Genomic DNA, 27,829 nt, shown 5'->3' with positions numbered 1-27,829 from the left:
GAGCTTAGGCCACAGCACTAGTTGGTTCTAGTAGATTTAAATGGTAATTGCATCAATTCCTACAAGAAATATAGCTATTATTATATCATAATGGCTTTACTTTTGCATAATGAAAACCAGTGCAGCAAGAGGATTATCCTGAGTTTTATGTCTGTGGCAGTTTCTGGTATTAATATTTGAAACATTATTCTCTATCAGATATTACAAACTTGATAGACTGAAAACATGCAGTGTGGAGGTGGAGAAAAGGACAAGAGTAAGAAATCAAGTACCCTTGAGAGGTAAATACAACTGAAATATACTGAATAGAAAGGGAACCATAATTGTTGTTGAAATAACTGCTGTAAATCTGCATTGTAACCAGAACTGGGCCTTTTATAGTCTCTGTATCTTTGGTTCTAAAATAATTTAATAAAAAAGCCTCTTAAGACATCATATTAAAGCTGACTCATTATTGTGGAAATTCCATCTAATAATGCCTGTCTGGCTTCATTACTTTTAGCATAGCTACACCAGCATAAAACAATGCTGTGACAGTGAATATATCCTTCAAATTCCAACCAAGCAATAACCAGTGTCTGATCTATGACACCATAAATCTACTGTATTTGCATCACATACTCTACCACAAAACAGTTTGCTGTACTGAATGCTCAACTACTGAACCACTACTATGCTATTACTATTATAGTCATTTTCTATGAAAGGTTGACAGTTTGATAGGAACTATAATTCTCAGGCAATGTAGTACGACTATGAGGGTTTGTGTATAATTTATTACAGTTAATTATTTTGTTGGTATTTTATTAACCATTGGCTAAAGGTGTTTTGTTTTGTTTGGTTTGTTTTTTTCCCAAATCTATAGTACTTCAGGCTTCCAGTGAAGTAACTTGTAGCTACCTGTTTTATTTACAAGTGGATCACAATGACTTGATCAATGCTGCCTCAAAGATTGATTAACACCCTTTAAAACAAGTTCAGAGAAGGTATATGGAATGTTCTGGGTCTGCACTGGGTTGTCCATGTGCTAAATCAGCAGAATTAGGGAACCACTAAGAATGCTAATTCAGAAATGTTCTTCCTTCAGTCTTTCAGCCAGGCTGTACAATATTAATGTTATTTCTAGTAAGAAGGGTCTTGTTATAAAGGGATTGAGGACCAACTGCTTCTCAAATGTAATTATATGTTGGACCGTGTTGCAAAGGTCATTTTTCTGTTCTCCCCTGTGCAGCCACAGGAGTGAGAAAATGTTATTTGTTTTCCTTCCCACTACTTACAATTTAAAACCATGGTAGACACACAAAACCTGCTTGATATCACTGGAGATTTGTGTTTTGGTAATTTGTGACCTGTTTGTGATTTGTGTGTGAACTTAATTTAGTAAAAATGAAGATCTTTCTTCATGGGAGCCTGCTTTCCATAAAATGGGATGGGTGTTGCAACAGTGTGTTGCTTTCTTCACAATACTGTTGAAGGAGAGTTTAAACTGAAAGGAATCCACAAGGAAGGAACACAGAAATTTTAAGTTCACTGCTACTAAAAACTGTTCAATGTTAGGAGTGGAATGAAAGCCTGAATTATGGGTCTAGTAAAATCTGGGATAACCAACTACTTGTTCTTCTTGTTTCTTTATATATATATATTTAAAAACCTACAAAATATGCATGCCATTGTACAGGTGGGAGTGAGAGGCCGTGTGAGAGCATATGGATGAAAGCTTATGGTACATTTCAGTGAGCAAGTTGAATCCGACTCTTTAACATATTCATACATAGATGGATCATGTTTCTGAGATCACCTTTTGAAGAACTCTTCAGTATAAAAATGCAGCAAAGTTCTTTGGGAATTTTTCTAAGTGTCTGGAACACTGGAGACATTTATTGAGAGACACTTTTGAGCAAATAGTACAAAAGAGACTTTCTCAAGAGGTGATATTTGATGACTGCAGCAGGTGCTTCAAATGCATCGTCTCAAACTGGAGTTCAGATGGGCAATCAAGTTATTGCTGCGTAAAGCTTTTTCACAGTTTAGCTGAGCCATAATGACTGTTTGTGGCCATGTCTTTAGTCACAGAAAATTACGATGCAAGGTTGAACAACATCCTTGTCTAGATGGTGGATGAAGATGTTCAGCTGTCGAGTATGATGTTGTTTTGTGAGTGCAGCCAGGCAGACAACTGAAGAGGCTGAAGAGTTCTTAAATCCATGCTTGACTTAACTCAGACTGCATCTTTCTTTACAGCTGGTCTAGACTGAAGGCTGCCCATCACTCAGTTAATGTGCAGTAACCTGTTCCTTCAAATGGACAGTGTGTGAATTTAGAGAACTGATCCTACCACCTAAACCCACAGCATAAATCCTGTGTAGTCACTTCCTTTCCAAGTTAGAATTAGAAATAAAGAAATGTATTTTTGAGTCCTCTGCTGCAAAGATGGTGACCCACATATACGGATTCAGAGGCTCTATTCTTGCAGAACCTGGACTGTGGCAGTGGGTGAGACCTTGTTGAATACCTCCCTTTATTGACAGCCTTAGGAAAACAGATTTCTGTTCAGCAAATCTGCAGCAGATTTTGGGAAATGACCTGGCAGAAGATTTACAGATAAATCTGAAGAACTCACTGTGGGTTAAGATGTAAATTTAAGTAATCTTCCTTTTCCCCTCTATTAATATTTTTCATGCTAGTGGACTCACAGTTAAATTTTCCTGCTGAAATGACTTCAAGGCATTAGCTTTGCCTGTTTAAATATTTTTCTGTTTCCTCTGCTGGTCTTAGTGGTGAAAGAAAATCTTTTCTTAATCATTGTCTTAAATTCCTTTAGCTCTATATTAAAAAAAAACATTATAACATTTTATATATTATTATATATAATGTAATATATATTATATATATTATATGTTATTTTTTATAACATTTTAAAAAAGCCTTTTGGAAGATTTTTTTTTTTAATTCCAAGTCCAATGTTACTATTTTACATAAAATAGTAACATTTTTCTTATGTAGAAAGTTTTTGTTAGTGTTGTCACATTTAACATGTTTAATTCTTAACCTTTCTTTTTTTTTCTCAAAAGATTTGTAACTGGCTCTATTCTAAAATTAAATATTTGCTCTCAGCTTTTTTTCCTAAATAACTTAGTTTTTATAAAACAGAATAACAACATCTGTTAGGACATGCTTTATAACAAGCTTATATATCTACTTTACTTTTCAAAAGACAGAAGGCAATTTCAGTTAAGAGGACAAATAGGTAGAAGCAGACTGAATTCCCAAGTATTCCTACAGGGGTTTTCACTATATATTTGGTAGAATTGTTATTGTCCTCCCCTTTACAGAGCTATCAATGGTTGGAGTAGAAACTAAGGCTTATGGGAATTGGCCAGTATATGTACATAAATATGTCAGTATAAAACTGTCTAAATTACAATATGCATTAAAAACTACCATCTTCATATCATAAGTACAGGCCAATACTGCCGACTGTTTGGGTGAAAACTATAGAGGCAAGATACATAATTCAATTTATAATTGCCTTTCCATGGAAAACACCCATGCCCTGAGATTTTGAAGCAATCCTTTACTAAGCTATCCTTTATCCTATCCATTGGAGTTTTGCATTCATTAATCTCTCTCGGCTTTGCAAAAGGAAGAAAGTGTTATTATCACATTGCAGCAGGGAGGAAAATTAAAGTGAAGTAACCTCTTCCAAAACTTGATGGAAATGGCAAGGGAGGACAAAAAGTACAGCGATTTTACCTCAGTGGCAATCTTAGTTTTAAGCTTTAAAGTCGACAGTATTGCCAGCTTCTCAGCTAGAGGGTCCCAGCCTTTGGGAAGGTGTGAGGCTGATTGCCTCCACTGCTCTGGCATTACACCAGGCTGCACCTGACTGAGATGATGCACAGAAGTCCTTGGCCTTTCCTTGCTACCATCATGTTGGGATGGGGGGATGTCAGTCATGCCAGGATGCAATGCAGAGGACACCACTCTCCACATGCAGTGAGCCACCTACTCCCAGAAGTCATGCACTTAGTGATGACATGCAGAGAAACTGGAGCTGGTTCCTCACCATGCCTTAGATGTGTGTGTCAGACCTCTGAGCTGTCTTTGGAACTGTGTCTGCAACTAATTCCATAACATGAATCTTGGAAGGGCTTTTTAACTTGGAAGCAGTGGTGTGCAAATGTGGTTGTGCCAATTCCAGACTTTCACTGCTAATTAATTCTTCCTGTGCTGCTTGCTTTATAGAGCTCTTCCCGCTGAGGCTTTTGATAGATGAAAAAATTCTTCTACCTTTTGTGTCATATAGCGTGGACATATTCTATGTATGTCAAATCCACAGGGTGAAATGACAGCATTGAGTGATCAGAGTCTAGTGCACTGTATGTTAACATCCCCGCTTAGTTGTCTGCAATGGGGAGTCTGGTGCCTAATTAGTGCAAAACCCACCGTTCTTGTTAAACTGTGGCCACCCCTATTGCTAAAATCACTTCAGCTGGTCAGGTATCAGCTATGGTGGGAGATTATATTGAAAAGTATTTATTAATTAAAAAAATTAAACGCCCTACAAATTCAGAGTGACAGCTTCTCACAGACATCCCTCATATCTGAAGAGGAGAACCTGTCTCTTTAAGAAAAGGAGATAATGTTGTCCGTTCTACATTGCATGTAAAAAGATGAGGGAATTCAGGTTTTAGTAGCTTTTTCTGGGAATAATGTTATTCGTGATACAGAAATTTAAGAGAGTCTTGGGCTGGTTAACAGGACAAAAACCTGAGAATTACAAGTAGGTTTAAATAGCATCTGCAGTAAGCAGTACAAACCACTGGTTATTCACATGCCCTGTTACTCCAGACCTGCTGATTCTGCTGAGTCCCTTGCTAACTGACTTCTGCTGCTTCACTAAAAGACTTTTACTGTATACATATGATTAAATATTTTTTTAAATGCGAGCAATGACAAGGAGCAACAAAAGTAAAGCAGAATAAGAAAATTAGGAAGAGAGGGATAGTATTATAGAGGCTAAACCACTGTGACTGTTCCATTCTTATTAAGAATGCATAGAGAGGTATAAATCTGACTTTCCAAATGTTTTTTAATGTTGCTCCAGAAGAAGTTAAGAGTTTAGCACCATAATGGGTATTTCATGAAAGGTGCAGCCTCAGGCTGAAAACCCAAACATTTCTTAAGGAAGAGTCCTTCTATCAAAAAAATCTGTATCTGCCAATACAGCCTGCAGAATATACAGATGGAAGATCGAGACTCGGGACTATGGAAAGCACATGTTTAATAATGAAAAAGTTCACCATTATAGAATCTTATTTAATTTTGATAAGCAACAGTTAAAAAAGGAAAAGAAAAAATAGCACACTACATTTCTACATATGTAAAATAATAAATGTAAACCAATTTAGGCTACATTTTATTTCCTTTCTAAAATCACCAAATGTAGTAAAATATATTTTTCCTGTTTCTCCTCAGAGGTTCCTATGCTTAATTGATATTACCGTGTGTGAAGAGTATAGGTGTAGGCACTAGTTACAGAACACCACAGTGCTTCTGTGAGCTTATTTTGTTAATCCAGACAGTTGGTTCTTTGTGGTTACTTGTAGGAACCATATAGATAGACATGCCATGATTATTCCTTACCAGCTCATTGCTGCCATCCTCATCAAAATCCTCCTCTATCCCATCAGTCATATCTTCTCCATCCCCATCTGCATCTGGCCCTCCTTCAATTGGCTCTTCCGTAGAGTTATCTGCATTCTCTGATATGCATTCTTCTTGAATCAAATCAGCATGATCTTCCATTTGTTTCTTTTGAGCTTCTGTAAGGAAAACATACTTCTAGAGATTCAGTAATCTTTCCTACTGGTGGCAAAGGAAAGTGCTCTGCAGAAGAAACCCAAGCTTCCATCTTCAGCTGTGCTAGCTTTGTGATATTCTGTGTGATGTCTACCAGCCAAATATGAAAACTTTTCTTTCAAAAATTTATGAATAAGTAAATCACAATATCAATATGGTCATATACCCCATCTATACCATGCAGTGGGTGAAGGCTTGATTTACCAATAGATCCAGCTTCTTGATTTTCTGTACTTGACTTTGCCTTGGAATACAATTGGCATAGTCACCAAATGTTTATTCATGTGCAGCCAATGAGAAGTACATAAATATCTATGCTCAGAGAAGCAGAAGGCTGTTAATTTCCAATAAATGAACAAGAATTTTGTGTGAATTTACTGTGAATATATCTTAACAGCCATACAGGCAATCAATAAATCCTTTTAGACAAGTAAATGTTTTTATGGAGTAAAGTAGCCATTATTCCTCACTGGTATAACGTGCTGATGTAACTGGAGAATGCCCCCTTCCAATCAAACAAATATTGGCTTCCTCTATTTTCTGCAAAGTGGTCAAAAGAAAGACTATTTCCATGGAGGCCTGAAGAATCTGTTCTGGTTGACTTCATGAGGGTAGCTGCATTGTTATGACTAGCTGTTGTGACACTCCTGGATATGCTGAGGAACTCCAGAAATCCAGAGGAAGATTGATGGAAGAATGACAGAGACAGACTGGCTAGAAGAATTTTTGGAGGGATCAGAGTCTTATTCCCATGCATGTCAGGAATTTATATGAAAAACTTTATGTACTCAAAGTGAATCAGGCCAGAGAATTGGTTGCATGCAGCTAGAAAAACTGTGTCTTTTTGGTCTGAGGGTGATCAATGACAGAATTTCTAGAACAAAATATTTCTTCCTTTGTGAGACTGACTGCTCTGAAAGACTAGTAGTTCATTACCTATCTTGTTGGACAACTAATGAATCAAGTATCACCTTGAAGCTCTATATTTTTGAAGTTCTATATTATTATTTTACCATAAGTTATTACCAGCTACACGTACTATTCAAATTTGATTGCATTTTTCTCTTCCATAGTCTTAAACCAAGACATTTGTTTTACCTTTTGACTACACATTTATTTTGCCACTTACATTCATCTCTTTAGTCTTCATTAGTCCTTAGTCCCTCATTTTCAACCTCACTTACTGAAGAAACAGAAAAATTAAGCTTTCCTCCCTCAGTCACCTACTGTCTTCAGAAAGATTCTTAGATTTAAAAAATACAATTAAATGATTAGACAGCTGCTTCAACAGTACCATAGTCACATGTATTAGCAAAATATTCAGCCCATGGAGCTTCATCTTCTATTGGTAAGGTGCTCCATACAATGCCATGCTAGCTATAGGTGATCATGTTACTTGCCTTATGCACAAGGAAATATGGATTGAATCACCTGTGCCTTTTATGTCTGGCCCTACTACTTCCTGTCTTAAGCTACTTCTGAAACTACTCAGCTCTAGCAATGACAACTGAATTTTAGTTAAGGCTTTTAAAAACAAGGTTGCTGATTTGATAGACAATACATGTAAATGGGAAACCTTCTAACGTACAGCTGTTCAAAAATTAGGCCACTAACATAGACTGAGTTCTTCAAAGGAGGCTAAAATACCATCTCAGTACCATCTCTTTAGGCCTTTTTTGAGAAGCTAAACTTTAGTTCCTAACTTTCTGCCTAATTAGAGCCTAATCTCTAATATTACAGGAAGAATATTCATTAACAATTTTTTTTTTAATGTCAGAACAACTTATTCCCAGCTTCCTAGTTCAGATTTTTGCAAACAAAGGAGCTATTTCTACAGTTTTCCTATGTATAGGAAATTCTATTTTCTATAATGCACACCATTGGAAAGGTTAGAGTTTCATAATAGAAAAAGCCAGAATATCAGCTGTTAAAAAGGAGAGTTTTCATAAAGCTGTAGAGCAGTAACCAGTGTATGCACTGAGCTTGTTCAGCCTGTAACATCACATTCCTCCAACTGTAACAACTTTTAGGATTAAAAATTCAATATTCTTCAGGAGAGCAAGTCACACCTAGAAAACCAAAAGAGCAAGATGATGGCTTGATTTTTGCTTTATGTAAATGATACACAGATCCTCTCTCTGGTCCCAGTCTTAGTGAGGCCACACATTCTGGCAGAAGAAAATAAGAAATAACATTGCTAAACCATAGAGAAGGAACAAAACCATCTCATCATCTCCCATCTGACACTCTAAATAAAATAATTCAGCTACTGATGTAGCTTGTACAAATCTTTTTGGATCTGCAGACTAATCACCCAGGCTGCATAACCCTCCTCATCAGCTCAGGAAACTTAAATGGGGTTCCATGCTTACTGGTATCTTTTAGGTATTTTTCTCCTCACACCCTCCAGTGAGTGGCAAAGAATATGCCAAAGATGGGTTCTGCACCTGATGTTTTAGAACATGAATAACAAACATCAATAAAACATCAATATTTTGAAAATGTTTTTTGGCATCTGAGGATATTCATTACTTTTCTTCAGAAAGCTTAATACTATGACTCAATACAAATCAATGTTTTTGTCTTTGACCTGATTTCTATTTAAATGAGATCACCACAGTCCTTTAGCAAAAGTGAAAATTTGATATCAATGTACAATGATCTGCAGATTGTTTTGCATAGTAATGGATTTTTTATAAAGGCTCCCCAAGGTAGAGATGCACAGTCGGAATATTTCAGTGCACAAGTGATTCAATGGAGTGCCTTGCAATTACATCCTCACCGATTATACTAAGGTTTATCCAACTTGCATAAAGAACAAAATAGAACCTAATGAATACATATTGTGCACAGTTCAGAAAGAGATAATCGCACTGTCTGCTAATGGTTTACCTTAGACTTAGCCTTCAACTCTGTGAGATGAACTGTAACTGGGGGACTTTCTGTCAGCTTAGAAAATGATTGTAAAGAAAAGGTAGGTTATTTTTCCAAAAAAAAAAAAAAAAAATTAAGTTGAGAACAAGAGGGATCCAGATCTAAATTCCTATTTTGACTGTGTCAGGTTTGCAACCCCCAACCACTAATTCCCAGTAATGTTAGTCTTAGACAGTCTTGAAAGAATTCTCTTTATGTGTCTTGATGGATTTTTGGCTTCATGGAAGTGACTACTGTCCAGACACCTAGGCAGTTGTGGGTTCTGAGGCAGAATTTCTTTCACACATTTCACACAAAATTCATAAAAAGGTTTTATCACCGAATGGATGGGTAAAAAAATAGATAATTGAGTTTTTCATGAGATAAGGCTTCCATTTCCCTGCTGACTCTCACGAAATCAACTCACTAGTATAAATCTCCTGTAAAAATATATATGTGATCTATAAGGAAATAGCAAAGAAAATACCACAGACGGGCATAAGAACTGAGATTGTTTTTATATATACCATGGTGAAAATACAGCCTTATAACTCAGAATGACTTTAAAGTGCTGCCAGGTGAGATCATTCATGTAACAAAATGAACACTACAATGACTTAAATTATAAAGTAGTGTTGGATATTTTTTTAATTCCCAAAGCACGCCTGAAACCAAAACTTTTTAAGCAAGAAAAAAGCTAAACTGGAGGTGTGGCCAGTTTTACAAAGAGGCCAGAGCTTCACTCACTAACTGAGGTTGGAAAGTATCTCTGGTCTCTCCAAATCCAATCACTCTTCAAATAAGGGATAAACTGAAATTTTGCCCGAGGTCCATGGGTCCTGAGACCAATGAGTTTTGAATGTTTCCAAGAACAGAGCCACTACGGTCTCTCTGGTCAACTCACTATACTGTTTAGTTGCATCTCTTTTCCTTATATCAAACAGATCTTTTTTTCCTTGCTTCAACTTGTGACTATTGCTGGGACAATAGTTCTTGATATACACCACCTACTAGTCCTTAATGCACCTAGAACAAGCATCTCCATGGTCAAAAAATTCTGGCTTAATTCTGTTGAGTCAGTTTTTCAGTGATGTGTTGTCTCCAGAAGAACTAGAAAGATTGTTTTTCCTACTACACCATAAAAACAATTCTTAAATGATGATGCATGTTCTGTGAATAATATTAATCTATCCTCCCAGTAGTTCTACCTGATATTTTATTTACCTTGCTTCAGACCTATATTAAGTACCAAAATTTCAGAAAGCTTCCGTTCTCTTCGGTCCATTTGCTTGACTGGTAATGAGGTTCTAATTTAATTAATTTCACTAAAAATGGCTTTTACCTACCTGCTTCAGCTTTTTGCTGCTTTTCAATCTTTTCCAATCTCCCTAGCAAGGAGTCAATTTTTGTTTTGATTTGAGTTAATTCTTTCTTGATTGTTTGCAACTCATCTGATTTCACTGTGGAAAGAAAGCAAAATGCAAAACATGAAATCAATTATATTTGTGGTAATATTCCCCCTGCCAAGCAAAACATGTTTTTTTTCCCTTTTCTGTCTAGTAGAAATTCTACTGTCTCAGTTTTGTCAATGTTTTCAGAGATTTAGCTTTTAAAATTGACACTGGAAGCTAAAAATGCTGAATCCTAGAAAACTACAGGTTTTTAAGCCTTAATGGCAAGAATTTGTGTAAGGTGTGTTGCTCGGTAATAATTATTTCTGGAAAAATATCTCAAAAACGTCTTCATAAATCCAAGTGGCTTTTACTTAAAAACAGCCTATAGTGAAAGAACAATTCAAATATGATAGACACATCACAATCTTGCAATGTTATTTTGCTGGACTATTTTTCAGTAATACTGACAATAATAAAAAGATCCTTTACAGTAGCAGTATGTATTCCTCAGCAAGAGTGAAGGGTAATGTAAGTGCTAGGGCAGCCAGGAATGCAAGGTTATATTCCAGTCAAAAACTCATCCAAGAGGTGTCACATTTTGTTGCTTCAAAAGCTTTCAGTTCAGTTTCAGTCACGAATTTCTTGTATTTTTTCCAGCTATGGGTAATATACAAAAATATTTCATTTTATGATGACATCCAAGAATGTGGAGACATCACCTATAAATTATTAGCTGAAGTTTCCAAATCTTTTTTTGCACTGCCCTGCTCTTCATTTTTGTTTATTATTGTGCTCCCATTGTCTAACCTAAGAAGGAATAAATGCTTTGGAGGTGTTTTGGCTTCAAAAGAAACAGCTCTGCAGCCCTCAAATTACCTCATTATTTTGGCATTATCAGAACGTGTTGCATACTCAGAAGGTGGTCCAATCAAATTCACTTGCCCTGTTTGTGCTAGGATATCATGTGGAAAAGGTCTAGAGGAGAAAATGACAACCCTGTGCTGGCATGGGAGAATGAAACAATTTATAAGGGATCAGAGTAGGCAGCAGAGCTGCCACTGTTAAAACTCTTACGGGAAGAAATGGACTATCACCATGAGGGACTGGTGGTGGAAGAGCACTGAGCTGTGTTTCTCCTCCACCACTGCTGCAGGAGTATTGCATTGACTTTGGTGTGTGCATGGAGAACATGGATACACTCAATAGGAGGGTCCTTATTGAGCCTGGCAAAAGGGATGTTCTGCTGTGAAGAAGAACATGTTCCCTTTCTGTCAAAAGGGTCTTCTGGCTGCATCTTGCTGCATAAGTCCTGTTCATTGATCCTTGTCCATATCTGCTATCATGTGTCTCAGGTGATTTGTATTTGGCACTCAATCTGATGAGAAAGCATGAAGACAAGCTATTGCTTACTTCAGTGATAGCTGATGAGTATGTGTTTGCTTCAAATTAGCGTTATTCCAAACTTGTAGCATATTCACTGAGGTTGAAACCAAAGATTTTTATCTTAGTGTTTGGGCCATGTGCATTATAGTATAATGTCAGCTAAAGGCAGTAGGATGTTATATGCGGTAATTCACTTGTTTAATCGTGCTCATATTGAGAAATTGCATTATCTCACAGTATAGGCTGAAACCTCTGGTCTCACATTGAATGAACACAAGGACTTAAAGAAAAAGCATAAAACTAACCTTTGCTAGGCTCTTATATACTATACAGTATTTGATGGAATTATTTTGTGTATTTATATAGAGTGAGGGTTTAAAATGTTAGAGAAATAACGGGTCACTCTCCTTTCCCACAGATCAGAAACAAAATATTAAGATTCTGACAACTATATATTTAGAAGGTTATGGCTTCCCCAGGGGCAGTGGCTGGTCCATGTTGGAGTAGCAAGGTAGCTCAGAATCCAGAGTGAAATGGCGTGAACTGCTCCAATGGGGAATGCTAAGTGCTGGCAGCAACCCACTATGAAACCTGTTGGCAACACACTCTGTGCAGCCAAGCTGTTGTGTCAGGGATGCTCCCTTGACTGGCAAGCTGCAGGCTGGCCAAGCCCAAAATGTCGGACTCAGAAGTCACACTGCAAGGACCTAATGGTATTTGTTTCTAGTCTAGGCAAAGCAGAAAACATTTGCACATCTGAGTTTAACAAGGAAACAGGCACATGCATAGCGCTGCTGTTCAACTCAGGTCTGCTGCACAGGGGGCTTCCATGTGGTGTCTCTGGAAAAACTAGGCTGTGAAGAGGATAGCTCCAGAAGGAACAACAAGGATTCAAGGAGCAAACCCCAGTGGAAAAGGACAAGGGGATGCTGGGCAACAGATGACTGAACATAAGCCAGTGTGTGCCCAGGTGGCCAAGGTGGCCAATGGCATCCTGGCCTGTATGAGCGCTAGTGTGGCCAGCAAGACCAGGGCAGTCATTGTCCCTCTGTACTCAGCACTGGTGAGATACCTTGAGTGCTGTGTCCAGTTCTGAGCACCTCAGCTCTGAAGAAAGAGTGAGGTGCTGGAGAGTATCCAGAGACAGACAATGAAGGCAATGAGGCTGGTGGAAGGTCTAGGAGCTATTTCATATGAGAAGTGTTTGGGGGAGTTGGGGGTGTTTAGCCTGGAGAGAAGGAGGTTCAGGGGAGACCTTATCACTCTCAACAACAAACTGAAAGGAAGTTTGATAGGCGGGAGGTGTCCAGTTTTCCCAGATAACTAGTGATAGGGCAAGAGGACATTGCCTCAAGCTGGGGAGGTTCAGGTTGGATGATAGAAGTGATTTCTTTATGGAAATAGTTGTTAAGCATTGGAAATGGCTGCGTAGGAAGTCCCATCCTTGAAGGCACACAAAAACCACTGGCTGACATTTAGTGCTGTGGTCTAGTTGACAAAGTTGTGATCAGCTAAAGGCTGAACTGGATGATCTGGAGGTCTTTTCCAATCTAAATGATTCTATGATTCATAGATCATAGACTAGATTCTATGATCATAGAGTCATTTGCTTCAAGTTAACACTAAAAAGGACTGAAAGAAAAAAGAAAAAAAATCTCAACCAGTCTGAACAAGTTCCAAACTTTCTCTCTGTTTCCAACATTGTGATGGCATAATTATTTGAATTGCTCATTGATTTACCTTGCAGAGGATTGTACAAGTCTTCAAAATTATTCTCCTAGAGAAATTCCACTCTAAATTATAGTGTAGTGGGTATTTCTGTGGTAAGCAGCAACTACCAAAGACAAACTATGAAAGATCCTGATGAAGAATAAGCTGAACATGAGCCAGATTCTTTCCTTGTCACAGTTTAACTGCATCCAGCAACTAAGCACCACACAGTTGCTCACTTCCCTCCAACATGCAGAAGGATGGGAGGAGGAAAATAATGAGCATAAAAGTGAGAGAACTCAGGTTGAGATAAGAACAGTTTATTAATTGAAATACAAGATGATGACGATGATGATGATAACAATAATAATAATAATAATAATAATAATAATAATAATAATAATAATAATAATAATAATAATAATAGTGGAAAACAACAGAGAAAGAAATAAAGTCCAAGAAATAAAAGCAATGCAAATGAAAACACCAACTGGCATGCTCTGAACAAGCCCTAGCCACCCTGCCCCTTAATTTATTGTTGAAGATGATACCATGGTCTAGAACATCCTTTTGGCCATCTCGGGTCACCTGTCCCAGGTGTGTCCCCTCCCAGCTCCTTGTGCACCCCCATCCTTTCACTGGTAGGGTCAGGTGAAGCAGAGAAGGACTCGACTCTGTGTAAGCTAAGCAGTAACTGAAACATCCCTGTGTCATCAATGCTGTTTCCAGCACAAATCCACAACACAGCCCCATAGGAGCTACTGAGAAGAAAATTGACTTTGCCCCAGCCAAACCTGGCACACCACTCTACCAGCACTTGTGAGGCCACATCTGGAGAACTGTGTCCATCTCTGGGCTCCCCAGTACAACAGAGAATGAGGAAGACAAAGCCAGACTCTTCTCAGTAGACCCCACTGACACACCAAAGACCTTTGGCATAAATTAAAGCATGTGAAATTTCATCTAAACATGAGAATTTCAATTTTATTTCCCATGGGTATGGTGAGACACAGTTCTGGGAAATTTGCTTTGCAGGGCACTTGCAGCAGGGGAGCTCCAGAGGTCCCTTCCAAACTCATCCATGCTGTGAGTCTGTGTTAGCACTTGGAAAGAACTTCAGGCTTTTAAAGCAGTGTTATGACAAAGATAAAACGTAAAGATTATACATTCTGTGCCCCAGGTGTCCTGCTTTGAGTATATAAATTCTCCTGTAAAACATCATGTAATTTTTTTTTTTTTTTTTTTGTTTAAATTGATCTCAGGCAAGAAATAAAGCTGTTGGTAAGCATGACACCAGAGCTGCATATATCCAAAATATCTATTCATCTGCTTTTGAACAATAGAGTAGGAAAATAAAGTAACTTATATTTGGGATTTTTTTTCCAATTAACAGATAAATAAAGGACAGCAGACAACAGAAATAACAGAAATGCATATATTGAAAGGGAGAATAATTACTAATGAAATTAGTAATGGCTAAATATCTTCAGCAATTCTGATGCAAAAATGTCAATTAACAGGTGAAATTTGCTGATAAAATGGAATTGATAGATATCACATGGATATAAACTAGAATGGAAGAAGAGCTCAGGTGATTTTAAGGAATGTTACATTTGAAAAAATGATGAGATTTCACTGAAAAAAACCCTACATTTAACAGCAGAAGTCCTGCTCTTAGCACCAAGGCTCATCAGCAGAAGAAGACACTGACAGAATTATCCTTGGGTTGAGAAGGAAAATGCAGTGCCAGGATGCTCAAATGATGTATTGCTAAAGATGGAGAAGTGTATTGTCTTTTCATCAGGACCTGGTGAGTACAGGTGGAACCATAAAAATAGAAAAAAAACCAAGATAACCATAAAAATAGAAAACCCTTAGTGAGACAGAAGCATTTTTCTTCCTTGCTGAAGATGAAAAAAGTCAAAAAGAAATAACACATTTATGCTAGGACAGTGTTGGAACAAAAAAAGAATAAGAACAAATGAGAAACAAACTAAACTGGAAATTTGAAAAATCAGACACCGCCCCCCCCCCCCCCCCCAACTACTTTTAAGATGTATCTTAAAGGATTAGATGATGATGCTATTTGCAAGAGTAAGGAATTTCATTCAGTGACCTCTTCTAACCCTTTGTGGCCTTCTAGAATGCATCTTTCATTGAACCATCTAACACCAAAGAAGACAGCCACATCCAGCACATAATAAGAGGCATAAAATTAAGGTCAATTCCATTTGTAAAAATGAAAGTGCTACTGTTGAACTACAGCTATATTTGTGAAACATTGTAACTGCAGATTGATTCATTCCCAAAAAAAAAGCATGTTTCAGATTTCTTTGGGAAGAAATGTCATGTATTTTTATCTGAGTCCTTCACGTTTAATATAAAATATTTTATCACATTTTATTACTTTAGATATCACTGAAAAATGGATCAGCTGATGGAGTTGATATAAACTCTATGAGTCAAAACTAATTCATTTAAAGACATAATTCAATACACATTTTAACATCTTAAGTGTCTACTCCTTAATTTCAAGCACACAAAGTATAAAAGATTTGATTAATATTTTCCTCCTGATTTCAGATGTGAAAAATGAAAGTGCATACTCTGAGAGCTCCAATTTCTACGTCGTAATAAAAAGTGAGTTGTTCCCAGTTCTAAATAGCAGTTCGTATATACTGCTTCATACCATTAACATGAAGAACTACTATGTGTGATTTACCCACCAACTTTAATTTTTTGAGTTACTTCTGGCAATTTGGGAATGCTGATTTATGTTTTTCTAGTCTTTGGAGTTAAAAAAAAAAAGAGATACTGATAACTCTTCCTGGAAAAATTACAGATTTAGGAAAGAAATCAAATCTTCCTAGTGTATTTTATGTTTTGGAAGTAAATTTAAAACGCATATTGTCACTTTTTTGGTCAATAAAGGAGTTTACTGTGCTGGCAGATAATATTTTTGCAGATGTGCTCATCAATGAGTAAAGCATTTTTGATACTAGGATTTTGTAATATCTTTGCACAGCAATAAACTTTTGCCTTTGGATTTCTGTTTTTCAGAGGTGAGTCCTTTTGATTCTGGTGATTTCACTTAGAGATCTGCTGTGTTCTGACCTTTAATATGACATGTATGGGTTCATTTTCTGGATCCAGTCTGAGTGTGAACAGTTATATCTATGAGATTTCTACTTATAGCTGAAAGGTCTCTCAGGGGAGATGATCTCATGAAAGTTTTGCTATATGGGGGTGAAATCTTCCAAGCATAGGCAATACCATTTTGACATTGTTGATTCTAAACTTGCAATTAAGGTGTTCTATGGTCTTGCATTTCATTAAAACTCAGATAGCTTCCTTCCCATGAACTATGTTTCTCCTTATTAAAGAAATCCTCTATTTACCTAGCAATAAATAAACATTAGAATCAACAGTTCATTAGTTCAGGGGGTTCAGATTAGCAGTGTAGAGTAAGGGACTACAAAATACTAAATTGCTTCCTCTCACAATTCAATATAACCAGCTTTTCCAAGAAAATGGTGAAGGAAGTTACAAAACATACCTTCTCTACTTTCCAAATTGAAGTTCTAAGGGAATGGCTCTGTTATTTCCCTGATAAAAGTCTTACAATAATCTGTTTACATTCCTTGTAAACATTCCATGTCCAAGTCAACAAAATCATGTTTCTACATTTATGATGCGTTGACTGGAATTGACAAAAAGGGAAGTAATTCTATGGGAAAATTAGCACGAAAATCTGTATACTTTATACTTTATATATATTATATACTTTATACTTTAAAAAGTATACTTTTAAATATGTGCTGCATGCAGAAAGAATATTTTGTGCAATTTACTTCATCAAATAAAATCCATTTTTTTCCAATTGTCATTGTAATGAATTGAGGATAGAAGCCTAACAAAGCCTAACAAAGGTCAAAATGTCAGCCCATGTTTTCAGTGAGGCATCTTGCATCTCTCTCTTCAGTTAAAGAGTTGTTTCCAAGGATGATCTTGTCACCTGGAGCTCTAAGACTGACACTTTTAGAACTCAAATCACACCTGAATTCATTGAAGGATCCCTCCACTGGGGCATAACACTCTCTGTTTGGATCTGGACACTACCGATTGAACTTCTGTTAAATAATTTACAGTTTCTGCAATATTTGCCATATTTTGCAGGCAGTGTTTTGGAAATCTTATAGCAAGTGCCAAGTATCCACATACTTGGGCTAGAGTTGAATCCTGTAATCTATGCTATGCATTATTTAAGTCCTGACACAGTATTGCAAACCATTTTATGAAATGCAGAAGAAATAAAGCAAATATTGCAGTAGTTCTGAGGAACAAATAACTTTATGTTAATGTAATGTTCTCTGTCTCATTCACTACAATAGAAATTCAGATTTCTGGGTGAGAGCCTTTCTTGCCATCTTTTGGGAAACAAACATCAAGATCCTCAGCTCTCTAGAAGAATTTTATAGCTATTCTTGTTCAGGACAATGAGAAAAATATCCAAAAATCTTATCTGAAAATAAACTCTCTTTTCATGGAAAAGTGAGTCAAAAAAAGCCCATCCTTATTAATGCATACTTTAGAAAAATTAGTAATTTGAACGCACTGATACTACTAAGTAATCATATAGATAAGACAACAGGAAATTATAACAAATGAGATCTAACTAAAGCTTTGATTCACTGTGTGGAAACCAAAAGATCCAAGGACTGGAAAAGACTAACAAAGTAATTTAAATTCTAAGTTTCCTAGAGCAAAGATCTTGAGTTGCATCCTTTCTTTTAAAATAATAGAAGAAAACATAATTTATTATTTAAAATATTGAGGAAAGGGTTACTTCAAGGTGAGTATGAAAATGTCTAGACTCATGTTCATCCTCCAGAAAACAAAGAAAGTGTTGCTACTCCCAGATATCCTTTTAAGGTCTGAGCTTCATAATACGACAGCTAAATTTAGATGTCTTCCTGTGTGTTGGGCATCAAAGATCTTGTTAGTGGTAATGGACATCCAGCCCATTCATTCCCTGGAGATTTAGAGGTAACTTAAGTGTACATGCAACAGAACCTCTCTGTCAGAACAACATCCATTCCTAGGAATGTCCTGAGATCCTTGTTCCTGAATGTACAACATTATTTTTAGCTGTGTTTACCACATGTCCATTTTTTCAGTCACATGCATGTACATGTTTATTACATGTTTTCCTTCAAGGTCTCTGATATCATCAGGTCATACAATAGGATCAAGACTGGTTCCTAATGGGCTCATGAGGTCCATCTTCTTTGTGTGATACTAGCATGTAAGATTTGAATATGTTATTAAAACAGAGTATATGACTGGGTCCTGTTGATGTCATAATTAACTCCTCTGCCAGCAAGATGTACTGTTGATGGGTTCACTTATTTCATGACAAGACAGCATGATGTTTTGCTGGCCACTCTAGTACTACAAAAGACTTACTGAGGTTCCTTCATTCTTTCTAATATCTGATCCCTACCTGATCTTTCTCTTCCTCTTCCAGTGACGCTTCCAAGGACAGTATCACTCCACATAAGGGGCAGGGGAAGACGGGTGGGTGCTGAAAGATGCACGAAGAGGAAGATGAAGTTCCTAGGACATACTAGGGAGTGGGGAGTTTGGTGAGCTTGGAGGAGGGAATGCCTATTTTTCATCATCTCTTCTAGGGACAACTCACTAAAGAAGGGTTAAATAAGCCTGAATTGCCAATCCTGTTTTGAACTTCCTATAAAACAAACAGAGACACTTTGCCTCTTTCTACACTCGAAGAAATCCAGTAAAAAAAAGTACATATAAACCAATCCTGCCCCCCCCACCCCCCACCAGTCCACCCAGCTTACCTACAACCCTCAAGTCTCCACAGAAATCAATGTGCCTCTGTCTGTCTATAACAAGATTATTGTCTTTTTTTTATTATCAGCAATTCACAAGATCTCATGATGTATGAGCAGTCAGGTTGAGAGGAGATTTTAGAAAGACTTTTTTGAGGCCAAGGGAGCAGCTCAAATGTCGAAAGAATTTCCTTCAAAAATGTAATCAATGTGCTCCTTGACTTGCAGGAAAGGCCTGGAAGCTTTGGTAATCAAACCAGTTGTATAAGCTAGAGATTTAGGGTAGGAAATGATTGCAGTAGGGCTATACAGTGGAAGCTGCAGAAATAGCTGGGATCATTGCTTCAATAACATTCAACTGATATGAGCAACTCACATTTGGATCCTGAGGAAGAAGCCCCACTTGAAGTGGATCGTGATGCTCCCTTCATGGAGAAAACCCCTTTGCCTCTACGAGTTGTTGTCACAGCCACACGAGGACGTTTGAGTGGAATCACTGCACGGGGCGGTGGGGGGACACGGCCATGGTAATCAAACAACCTAGAAAAGATTAAGTCAGCCGGACTCCATAAAACCCTCTGTGATTTCATCTCATGGGAGCTCTGTCAACTGAATTTGCATGTTATCTTCGAGAAAATTACCCTTTGAAACCGTAATCACTTTATATCAAGTCAAATTAGGTTTCAAGGACCTATGCACATTTACGTGCCTTATTCAGATTTCAGTCACACGCCGGTGCACAGACCAGTTCGGATTTTTTGTGTGTCATTTAAATGAAGGATGTATTATGGGACTCTGCTATTTGCCGTATGGAAAATCTATAACTTGCTTTCCACAGGTCCACATAATTTCATTGTTCACAGCCAACAGTACATTTTGTTGTGACATTTCAGCTCCTTTATTACATGCATGGCTTAAATTCTAGTTTTCTATCTGCTATTCTTAAAGATGTAAAAGTAAAGTACAAAAGAGAACTTTCCTGAAGACAACCATCACCATAAAGAAATATCCTGCAGTTTGTGAAATAAGTCTTTGCATATGTTCTCTTTATTGAAGAATGAATTGGTGTAGAAATACTAAAATACCCAAGCATGCTTAATTTAAAAAAAATAATAATAAAAAAAAAATTGTTCAAACCAAAACCACTGTAGCAGGCAGATATTCAGAATTTTACCACTACAGTAAATAAAAGATACTCTATGAAAAAATGAACTTTCCTTCCCAAAGAGAATAGCTTAATCCTAAAAATACAGTTATTGACAGCAGGTAACTAACCTGTGTAGAGGGAAATAAAGGCAGTAGAAAAGGTAATCAAAGCTACAGATATATTTAGAACATAAGAAATATGGGCTCTGGATGTGATAGGTCAGGAGAAGAAAGTTCAGAAAAAGATTTCCAGTTTATAGTCTGAAGCAGAGGGATAAGAAACATCCTCATAAAATATTCTCAAATTTATTTGAAACTGGTAATTATGGAAATTTATAACCACATGTCTAATTTTCACAGTTGTGGGTACTGTCACCCAGCTGGGCAAATAGATACACATTTGAAAACAGACACAAAAGAAACTAATTCACTCACCACAGCATCTAACACTATGCTGAACGCGAAGCAGACCCAAACTTAAATCTTCTAACAAATTTTCTGGCAAGTACATACCTAGTGCTTAAATGAAACCACACTTCTGTCTGTACTATAGTCCTACAGAAAGTGTAACCATCTCCCTCCTTTTCCATAGCTATCTACAAAATGTGACACAGAGATCCTGCCACACTCACTGACTGAAATCCATGGCCTCAAATATTCCCACAAATGAGCAACTTCTAGCCCTTGTTAACATAACTAAAGAATTGTGTGTAAGATGAACACTAAACAATTTTTTTTCTAACACAAATATTAGTGTTTATTGTCACATTTTTTCATATTAAATGATCTGCAGGTTGGTCACAAACTTCTTTTTGATGTTACTTGGAAAAAAAATGTTTCTGAAATGCTATAAGCTGTAATGCAAAAATTCATAATGTCATTATTATTCCAAAGGTGATTTTCTTTTTAGCTTCCAATAGTTTGTATTTAGATAGTATAGTGAAATGTGAAACTGTGCTTCCTTTTCTTGAAATATCTAAAAGAACAGTTATCTAAATGACTGTTAACTATCTATTGCTACTTTTGTTTGTGAAATTATGCAAAGTTTTGGGCTTGATATTTTGTTTTATCACATTCTATATATTCCAATAAGATTTTTTTTTTAAAAATAATGCTTCCATTTATAGTTTTGATGTACCATGCCTGTTTTTCTTGTGCTTGTAATATGAGAAATGATAAAGAGAAGTGCTCAGCTCCAGAGCAATTCTTTGCCCCAGTAATCATTATTGTGCATACAACTATGCCTCTTCTTTCAGTCATCCTTCTAAATTTACAGTTCTGATCTTGACAATCTGTCTTCGTACATATTTTATTTAAAAATTCTACCTATTCCTAACACCCTTTTTGACAACATCACTGCTTTAGTCAAGGTAAGAAAGACATATTCTCCCTTCAGGGAGGCTTGAAAGTTAATAATATTAATTGGCTGTAATATTAGAAAACAAGATCTATGATTTGAGATAAAACATAGAAATTCAGAAAGTTCAGAATTTCAAAAAGTCAAAGAATCATGACTATATTTCTTAGTTTATATTTCCTATAAATAGTTTGTACACCAAATTTTCAATGGGATTTTCTTTTCCATGACTACTATATTGAGATTTTCATCTTTTCTTTCCATTCACTTTTATCTAAAATAGATTGTTCACTTTGTGTATTTATTTTCAGAAGACCAGCATGTCCAGCCTTATGAGGCCAACCTCATATTCAGGTTTTCTACCATGAAAGTTTAAACTGCTGTCTTAATTCTGGAAGATTTCTAAATTTAAAAAATTATACTACTGAATAGATCTGCAGATACATTTCACTGCCAATGGTTTTCCATAACAACACAATTATCAAGAGACACCAAGTTCCACAGAAACAACCCCTGATGTCCAATAAGTTTGTTTTGTTTTTATTTTATTTTTTCGGAAAAATATAACCATTATAGTTAATAATTTCTGCTACCCATAACATACAGAATTGAGGAAAAATCTAGACACATAACTTTAATATTCATGAGGCATAGAGGAGAAGCACTATTCTGTTTAAAAACATACAATTCCACAGATGAAGTTCAGAGCTGTAACATTAGAAAAAAAAAAAAAAATAAAAGCCTATGGAAATTAACTTTTTACAGAACACATGCTACTACTACTGCAAAGGCTGGGCTGAGCAGGATTAAACTGCTTTGATAGCTTTTACTTCATATGTTTATATCTCACTATTTTTATCTTTGTCCAAAGAGGGCATGATGATTTACATACAAAACCAAAAGTAGTGGCTCAAATTGCACCCGCATCAGGAGAAAACAAACATAAAAATACTGTTTCTACATTTTTCCTACTGTGTTCCTAAGCAGAAAGATATATAGCATGTGCTAACTTAACTTCTGGGTGTAAGCTGTTCCCTTGCTACTGTCTGTTGCTTAACATAAAATAAATATCAGATTAGAACAGGTTGGTGGAGCAATGCTTAGTTCCTCTCTGATTCACTTGTCTTGTGCCAACCAAGCTGTGTTAATGCAGACACAGCACTGCTGGACAACAAGCTGGTTATCTGTGATCATTCATGCTACTCCTGTGTTGTGGGCATTCTGCTACAACTGAATAAATACATTTTCACAGTGCTGAGAGAGGCTGTGTGTAGCTACTCAAGGCAGAATCTCCAGTTGCACAGGCGTCCAAATTCTTTTTTTCCTGTAGCTTGCTCTTTTGCTCCACTCAAGGTTCTTCTGGACTTCTAAAAGTTCTTGGAACATTCTTGATGTGATATTGTATCTTTTCAAACACAGGAAGAAAAGACCAAGCCAGAAACATCGTACTGAAGATTTTCACAGCCACTGTACATCTCAATGAAAGTAAGTCTAGAAGAACTCTATTAGACTACCATTAAACTGTTCAGCACAGCAAATATCCCAAAAGCCCTTAGAGAAGGATAAAATCAAAAGACAGGTTTCGTAAGCATGCGTTTGGTGGTGGTAATCTTCTCTGTGAGATATTAAAAATAGTCTTCTGATACACGATAGAAATAATTCAATGAATAATAGATAAAACCACAACTGACTTGTTTAACCAAATAGTGGGATTATATTATCAAGAAATGTTAGAAATTATGTAGGATGTACAAAAATATAGGAACACATACCGATTGTAGAAATCATCTCTGTAGTAATCATAATCAAAGACATAACCACTGTGGAAAAACAGAGAAAAACAAGAATGAACTGGTTTATAGGAAAATGCACATTGATTAAAATTGCTGTTGTAGTATTGGCCTACTCTCAAATTTTTATCCCTTCTTCAAAGTCCTTCCACTCCTTTTGTACCATGTACAATGTACTCTATGTTTGTCAATGCTGTTGTCAGCTATCCCTGTATATTTGGAAATGTGAAGTCTGGGGCACGCTGAACTGTGTAAACAGCTGACAGCACATACAGAAAGGATTTAACACAGTGAGACAGCTCTGTAATTAGAGGATCACTATAGCGTAATTCTCTGAGTGATCAAATGAAGTTAGCATTCCAAAACTGACACCCTCTTCTTTTTCGGTCTAACATAGCATCATCAGTGCTGGAGGAAGACAGTTAAATACATGAAAGAGTGGGAAATGGGTGAGAAGGTGAGCTAAGACAGTCACTTTGATTTAGAGAAACATGAAAAGGCTTGGACTTCTTGCTGGTCCTTGAGTCCACCAAATTATTTTCATCAAAAAGAGAAAAAAGTGAAAAGTTAAAAAAATAAGTGCTAAATAACTGTTACAGGGATGCATTTCTTCTCAGGTTCAGGAGGGAATGCGCATATCTGGGAAAAACCAGGCACCATCAAGGGAAACAAACATGCAAAATTGCACAAGTCCATGAGAAAACTATTTTTGAACTGTCAATAACAAAGTCAACCCCAGACTGATCTTCCTGGTTTTCAATTCCATTAGCATCTTTCTACTTTTGTGATGAAAAAATAGCAGAGAAGTCTTATACATCTTATACACCCAAAAACCCCCAAAACCAACAAACCATTGAGCCAATAAAGGCTCTGCATGGAAAAGTCACAAGGGTTTATTATTATGCCTAGTAACACATATTCTAAGTTTTTCACTGTCCTGAGAAGGACAATTGTGAATAGTGAGCGTAAGAAGCATGAAGAAAGTATCACGAAAGAAGGAGAAGTTTTAAGTAAGAAAGTTAAAAGGTAGAAGAGAGAGAGGTAGAAAGGACAAAGCACAACAAAAAATATTCCATGAAGATAAGGGGACATTATAAAATGATAGGGTGATATAGGTTAGAAGAGACATTAAAGACCAGCTACATATTAAATAAGTTTTTCTTTGCAGGGAATGAGTTTGTGGATAATTTCTGCTCTTGAACATTGAGTAAAATGGGATTTTTAGCGCCTAATTTGAAGAATGTGTCAAGAATTCTACCAAATCAGGTCAGGGCACAATTTCCATCTCTGTCACACCTCTTTCAAATGCAAGTGCCCGACTGCAAATAATAGAATAAGTTGTACTATCTGCCTGCACAATATTGCAGTTGAAGATCATGAGAGCTGAAGATGGCCATGGCCCTTTTTGTAATTTATTTGAGAAAAGAAATCCCAAGATCCATTTCATGTGAAACATTTACTAAATTAAACAGTCCTGAGATACTAGAACCCAGCAGCTGTGTGTGGTAAAGGATGCAAAATATCATCAAATTATAGTAGACTGTGTATAGTGATCACATTTCTGTATCTTAATGCAAAACTAGATTTTTTTTTCCTAAACTATGACACCTCTACTTTTGTCTTTCACTCTAGTCTGCATGAAACTAAGAAGTAGCAGGTATCAAAGCTATTATTTCATTTACAGCTATTCACAGCTTCCTAGTGATTTTATTTAGCTGAATGATTAATAGCTTCAGTAAGCCCACACTTAGTATTCAATGTGTGTTTTTTTAAGTAGAAGATAACAGACAATTTGAAGAAAAAATATTAAATTTCAAAGCCCTGTCACATGAAACCCTTCGCCTGGAGTTGACATTTATTTAATTTGCATAAAGACCGGACAAATTCACTTTTTCAAGGTTGAAGAACATGAAATTGGTGAAGACTAGTTCTCTGGCACCAGTTAGAATAAGGCTGAAGGACGATTATATTTTTCTGTAGTAACTCAGCTCTGTCTCATAGGACAGAATGACTGCTGGCCCCTCAGTGGGCATGAAAATTTTAAGTTGAACGATGATGTTTCATCTGTAATAATATGTTGAAGAGATTATAGTGAGAAAACAACTAGTACATGTCTCCATATGCAGACATAATTGTTCCTACTTCTGTCAAGGGACAGACATAAGATTTGGTCAATGCTGCAGTGTAAAGCAGAAAATTAGCACTGATAATCACTGGCACTGAGATCAAGGTGACTGCAAAGCTCTTAACCTCTTGAGAGTTATTCCTTAACAACCCAACAGTCTGTGTAATGGAGGCAGCAGGTAATCACTCATAGTGTTGAATACCAAATACTCAGCAGGTCAGAAGCAGAGAAAGGTTTCAACGAGCCTGTGAACTGGTGGAGTCAGCAGTTTCCTAATGGCACTGTAAACAGGCAGATTACTTACCCACAGACATATGGCATCTCTACAATATTAACAATAGAACTGTGTGCATGATGCTGATATTAATGCAGTAGACAGTAAAAGATACTGCTTTACGTGTATCTCACAATGAGGCAAAAAAACCCTCATCAATAAAATGCTTCTACAAAGCAAAAGTCATGGTTCCTTTTCCTAACTTAGTATGACAAAGACAATCTTGTACAAGCTTTTTTGGTTTCACTTAACTCTATGCATATCCTTAAAATTGTGTATGCCTGAAGAATAAATGATTCCCCCATGGCCATATTTTCAGAGCTATGATACTGTATGTATTCAAAGTTCCTGTGCATGCCAGCAGTTGCACATGTGCCAAGTGGGAAAATAGGGTGTTACACTCCTGCATCTTTGAAATAAACTTATGGATGTTATGATGTTGAACATACATTACTACAAAAGTACAATCTTTTTTCCATTGTCCATGCTATGCCCTCAAAAGATGTTTATAAACTAGTGATCACATCCTGTTTTAACTTAGCTCCAAACATTAGTGGTATAACTGATTCCTGTGAAGTTATTCTAACTTTAGTAGAGTTAATGAAGAACACAGAAGAAATACCTTTTGTTATTTTCCTGGCAACAAGACTTTTATCTTCCATTTAAAACAGCCTTAGCAAATACCGCTTTTCCTTTCCACAGGTACAAAGATATATTTAAATCATAAATGTTGACAAACTAGGCATAATGTATCTTAATTTAATTGACGGTGCTATCGCCATTTATACTGTCAATTGCTTCTCTGTTGTGAGGCCTGAATAAAAATATTAAATACAAAAGCAATATTCCTTCAATCAAACTCTTTTTGGGAAGCACATATCAACCTAATGGTTGAAACTAGTATTCCAATCATTTGTGAAATCATTTCTCATGCCATGTGAAAAGAGTGTTAGAAATTGTTCCTGTTGAGCGTAAAAGAGAATCTGTTTAAACTGATATGTTAAAAAGGAAGTCAGTGAGGGTAACTAGATGATTTAGAGAAGAGCATTGAGAGATGGAATCTTTACCTGCTAGAAAATCAATCAGATGGAAGTTACTTTCATAAACGGTTGAAAAGAACGGTGGACATTTCAGGCACTTTTCAGTGGATGGTTACCTACCCTCTCAGACATGAATCAAATTGATAGGCTGAATCCCACCTTTACTTTAAAGGAAGTTCAGTTTTAGGTAAGGATGAGAATGCTGATAGAAGTGGAGGGACACTGCTGTTTTGCAGTTCAGGCTATACATCCTGCAGAGAAAGAGGACATTCTCCTGAGCCTGCTTTTTTTGCTGACAGACTTACTGCCAAAAGACAATTTTTTCAGTGATTCCTTCAACTAATATATTAGATGTTTACAGGAAAAAAGAGGGGGCTGGAAGAGGAAAAGTAATTGCAAAGAAGTATTTTAAATTCATTTCCATAAGGAAGTTATGAGGGCAAATACATAGAGTTAAAAAGAACAGATTAACACCAAAATCCCCAATCACTTGTCCCAAAATGCCAAACAATTGAACATAACCTACTAGTTGGATATTTCAATTAAGGATAAAATTGCATAGTAATTTTGTAACCATAAGTCAATAAAGATTTTTTTTTGCTTTTTAATTCTGCACATTTATTTAATTAATAAAAGCAAGATATATTTTTTCCTGAGTGGGACAAAAATAAGGAGTTAAGTTTCAAATAGTCCAGCATGGAATGTAACACTGTAAATGGATATTTTTTTTTTCTGCAAAACTGAAAAAAATTTTTTGCAATTCTAATCTGGAGAGGTGCATTTTGTCCAAGGAGGACATGTATACATAGAAAAGCTGGCATACAGTACTCCATTTTCCATTGAAATATCTTTCAGCAGGCACTAGGCAGAATTTATTTGCAATATGATCAGGCTGTATTTTTTCTGTCTCTAGATATGTTTCTTCTTTACTCTTATCCTCTCTTCCAAGAATTCTCTCATGCCAGTGAAATGTATTTTGG

At 36.5% G+C, this 27,829-nt stretch overlaps 1 protein-coding gene across 2 annotated transcripts in view; it reads right to left on the bottom strand.

Annotated features, from left to right (window-relative positions):
* The window catches only part of RALYL (RALY RNA binding protein like), a 176,921-nt gene that overhangs the window by 11,949 nt on the left and 137,143 nt on the right, over positions 1-27,829 (bottom strand). For both annotated transcript variants that reach the window (XM_058832217.1, XM_058832218.1), the window contains exons 4-8: positions 23,393-23,440; positions 19,494-19,657; positions 18,766-18,846; positions 10,122-10,235; positions 5,647-5,825 (exon numbers count right to left, since the gene is read on the bottom strand). In XM_058832217.1, coding sequence (XP_058688200.1) covers positions 5,647-5,825; positions 10,122-10,235; positions 18,766-18,846; positions 19,494-19,657; positions 23,393-23,440 — 586 coding nt within the window. The remainder of the gene's footprint in view (positions 1-5,646; positions 5,826-10,121; positions 10,236-18,765; positions 18,847-19,493; positions 19,658-23,392; positions 23,441-27,829) is intronic.

The sequence above is a fragment of the Poecile atricapillus genome, chromosome 2 (assembly GCF_030490865.1).
Source record: "Poecile atricapillus isolate bPoeAtr1 chromosome 2, bPoeAtr1.hap1, whole genome shotgun sequence".
Taxonomy (NCBI): Eukaryota; Metazoa; Chordata; class Aves; order Passeriformes; family Paridae; genus Poecile; species Poecile atricapillus.
The sequence above is the reverse complement of the archived record's forward strand: the minus strand, read 5'-3'. Positions and strand labels throughout refer to the sequence as shown.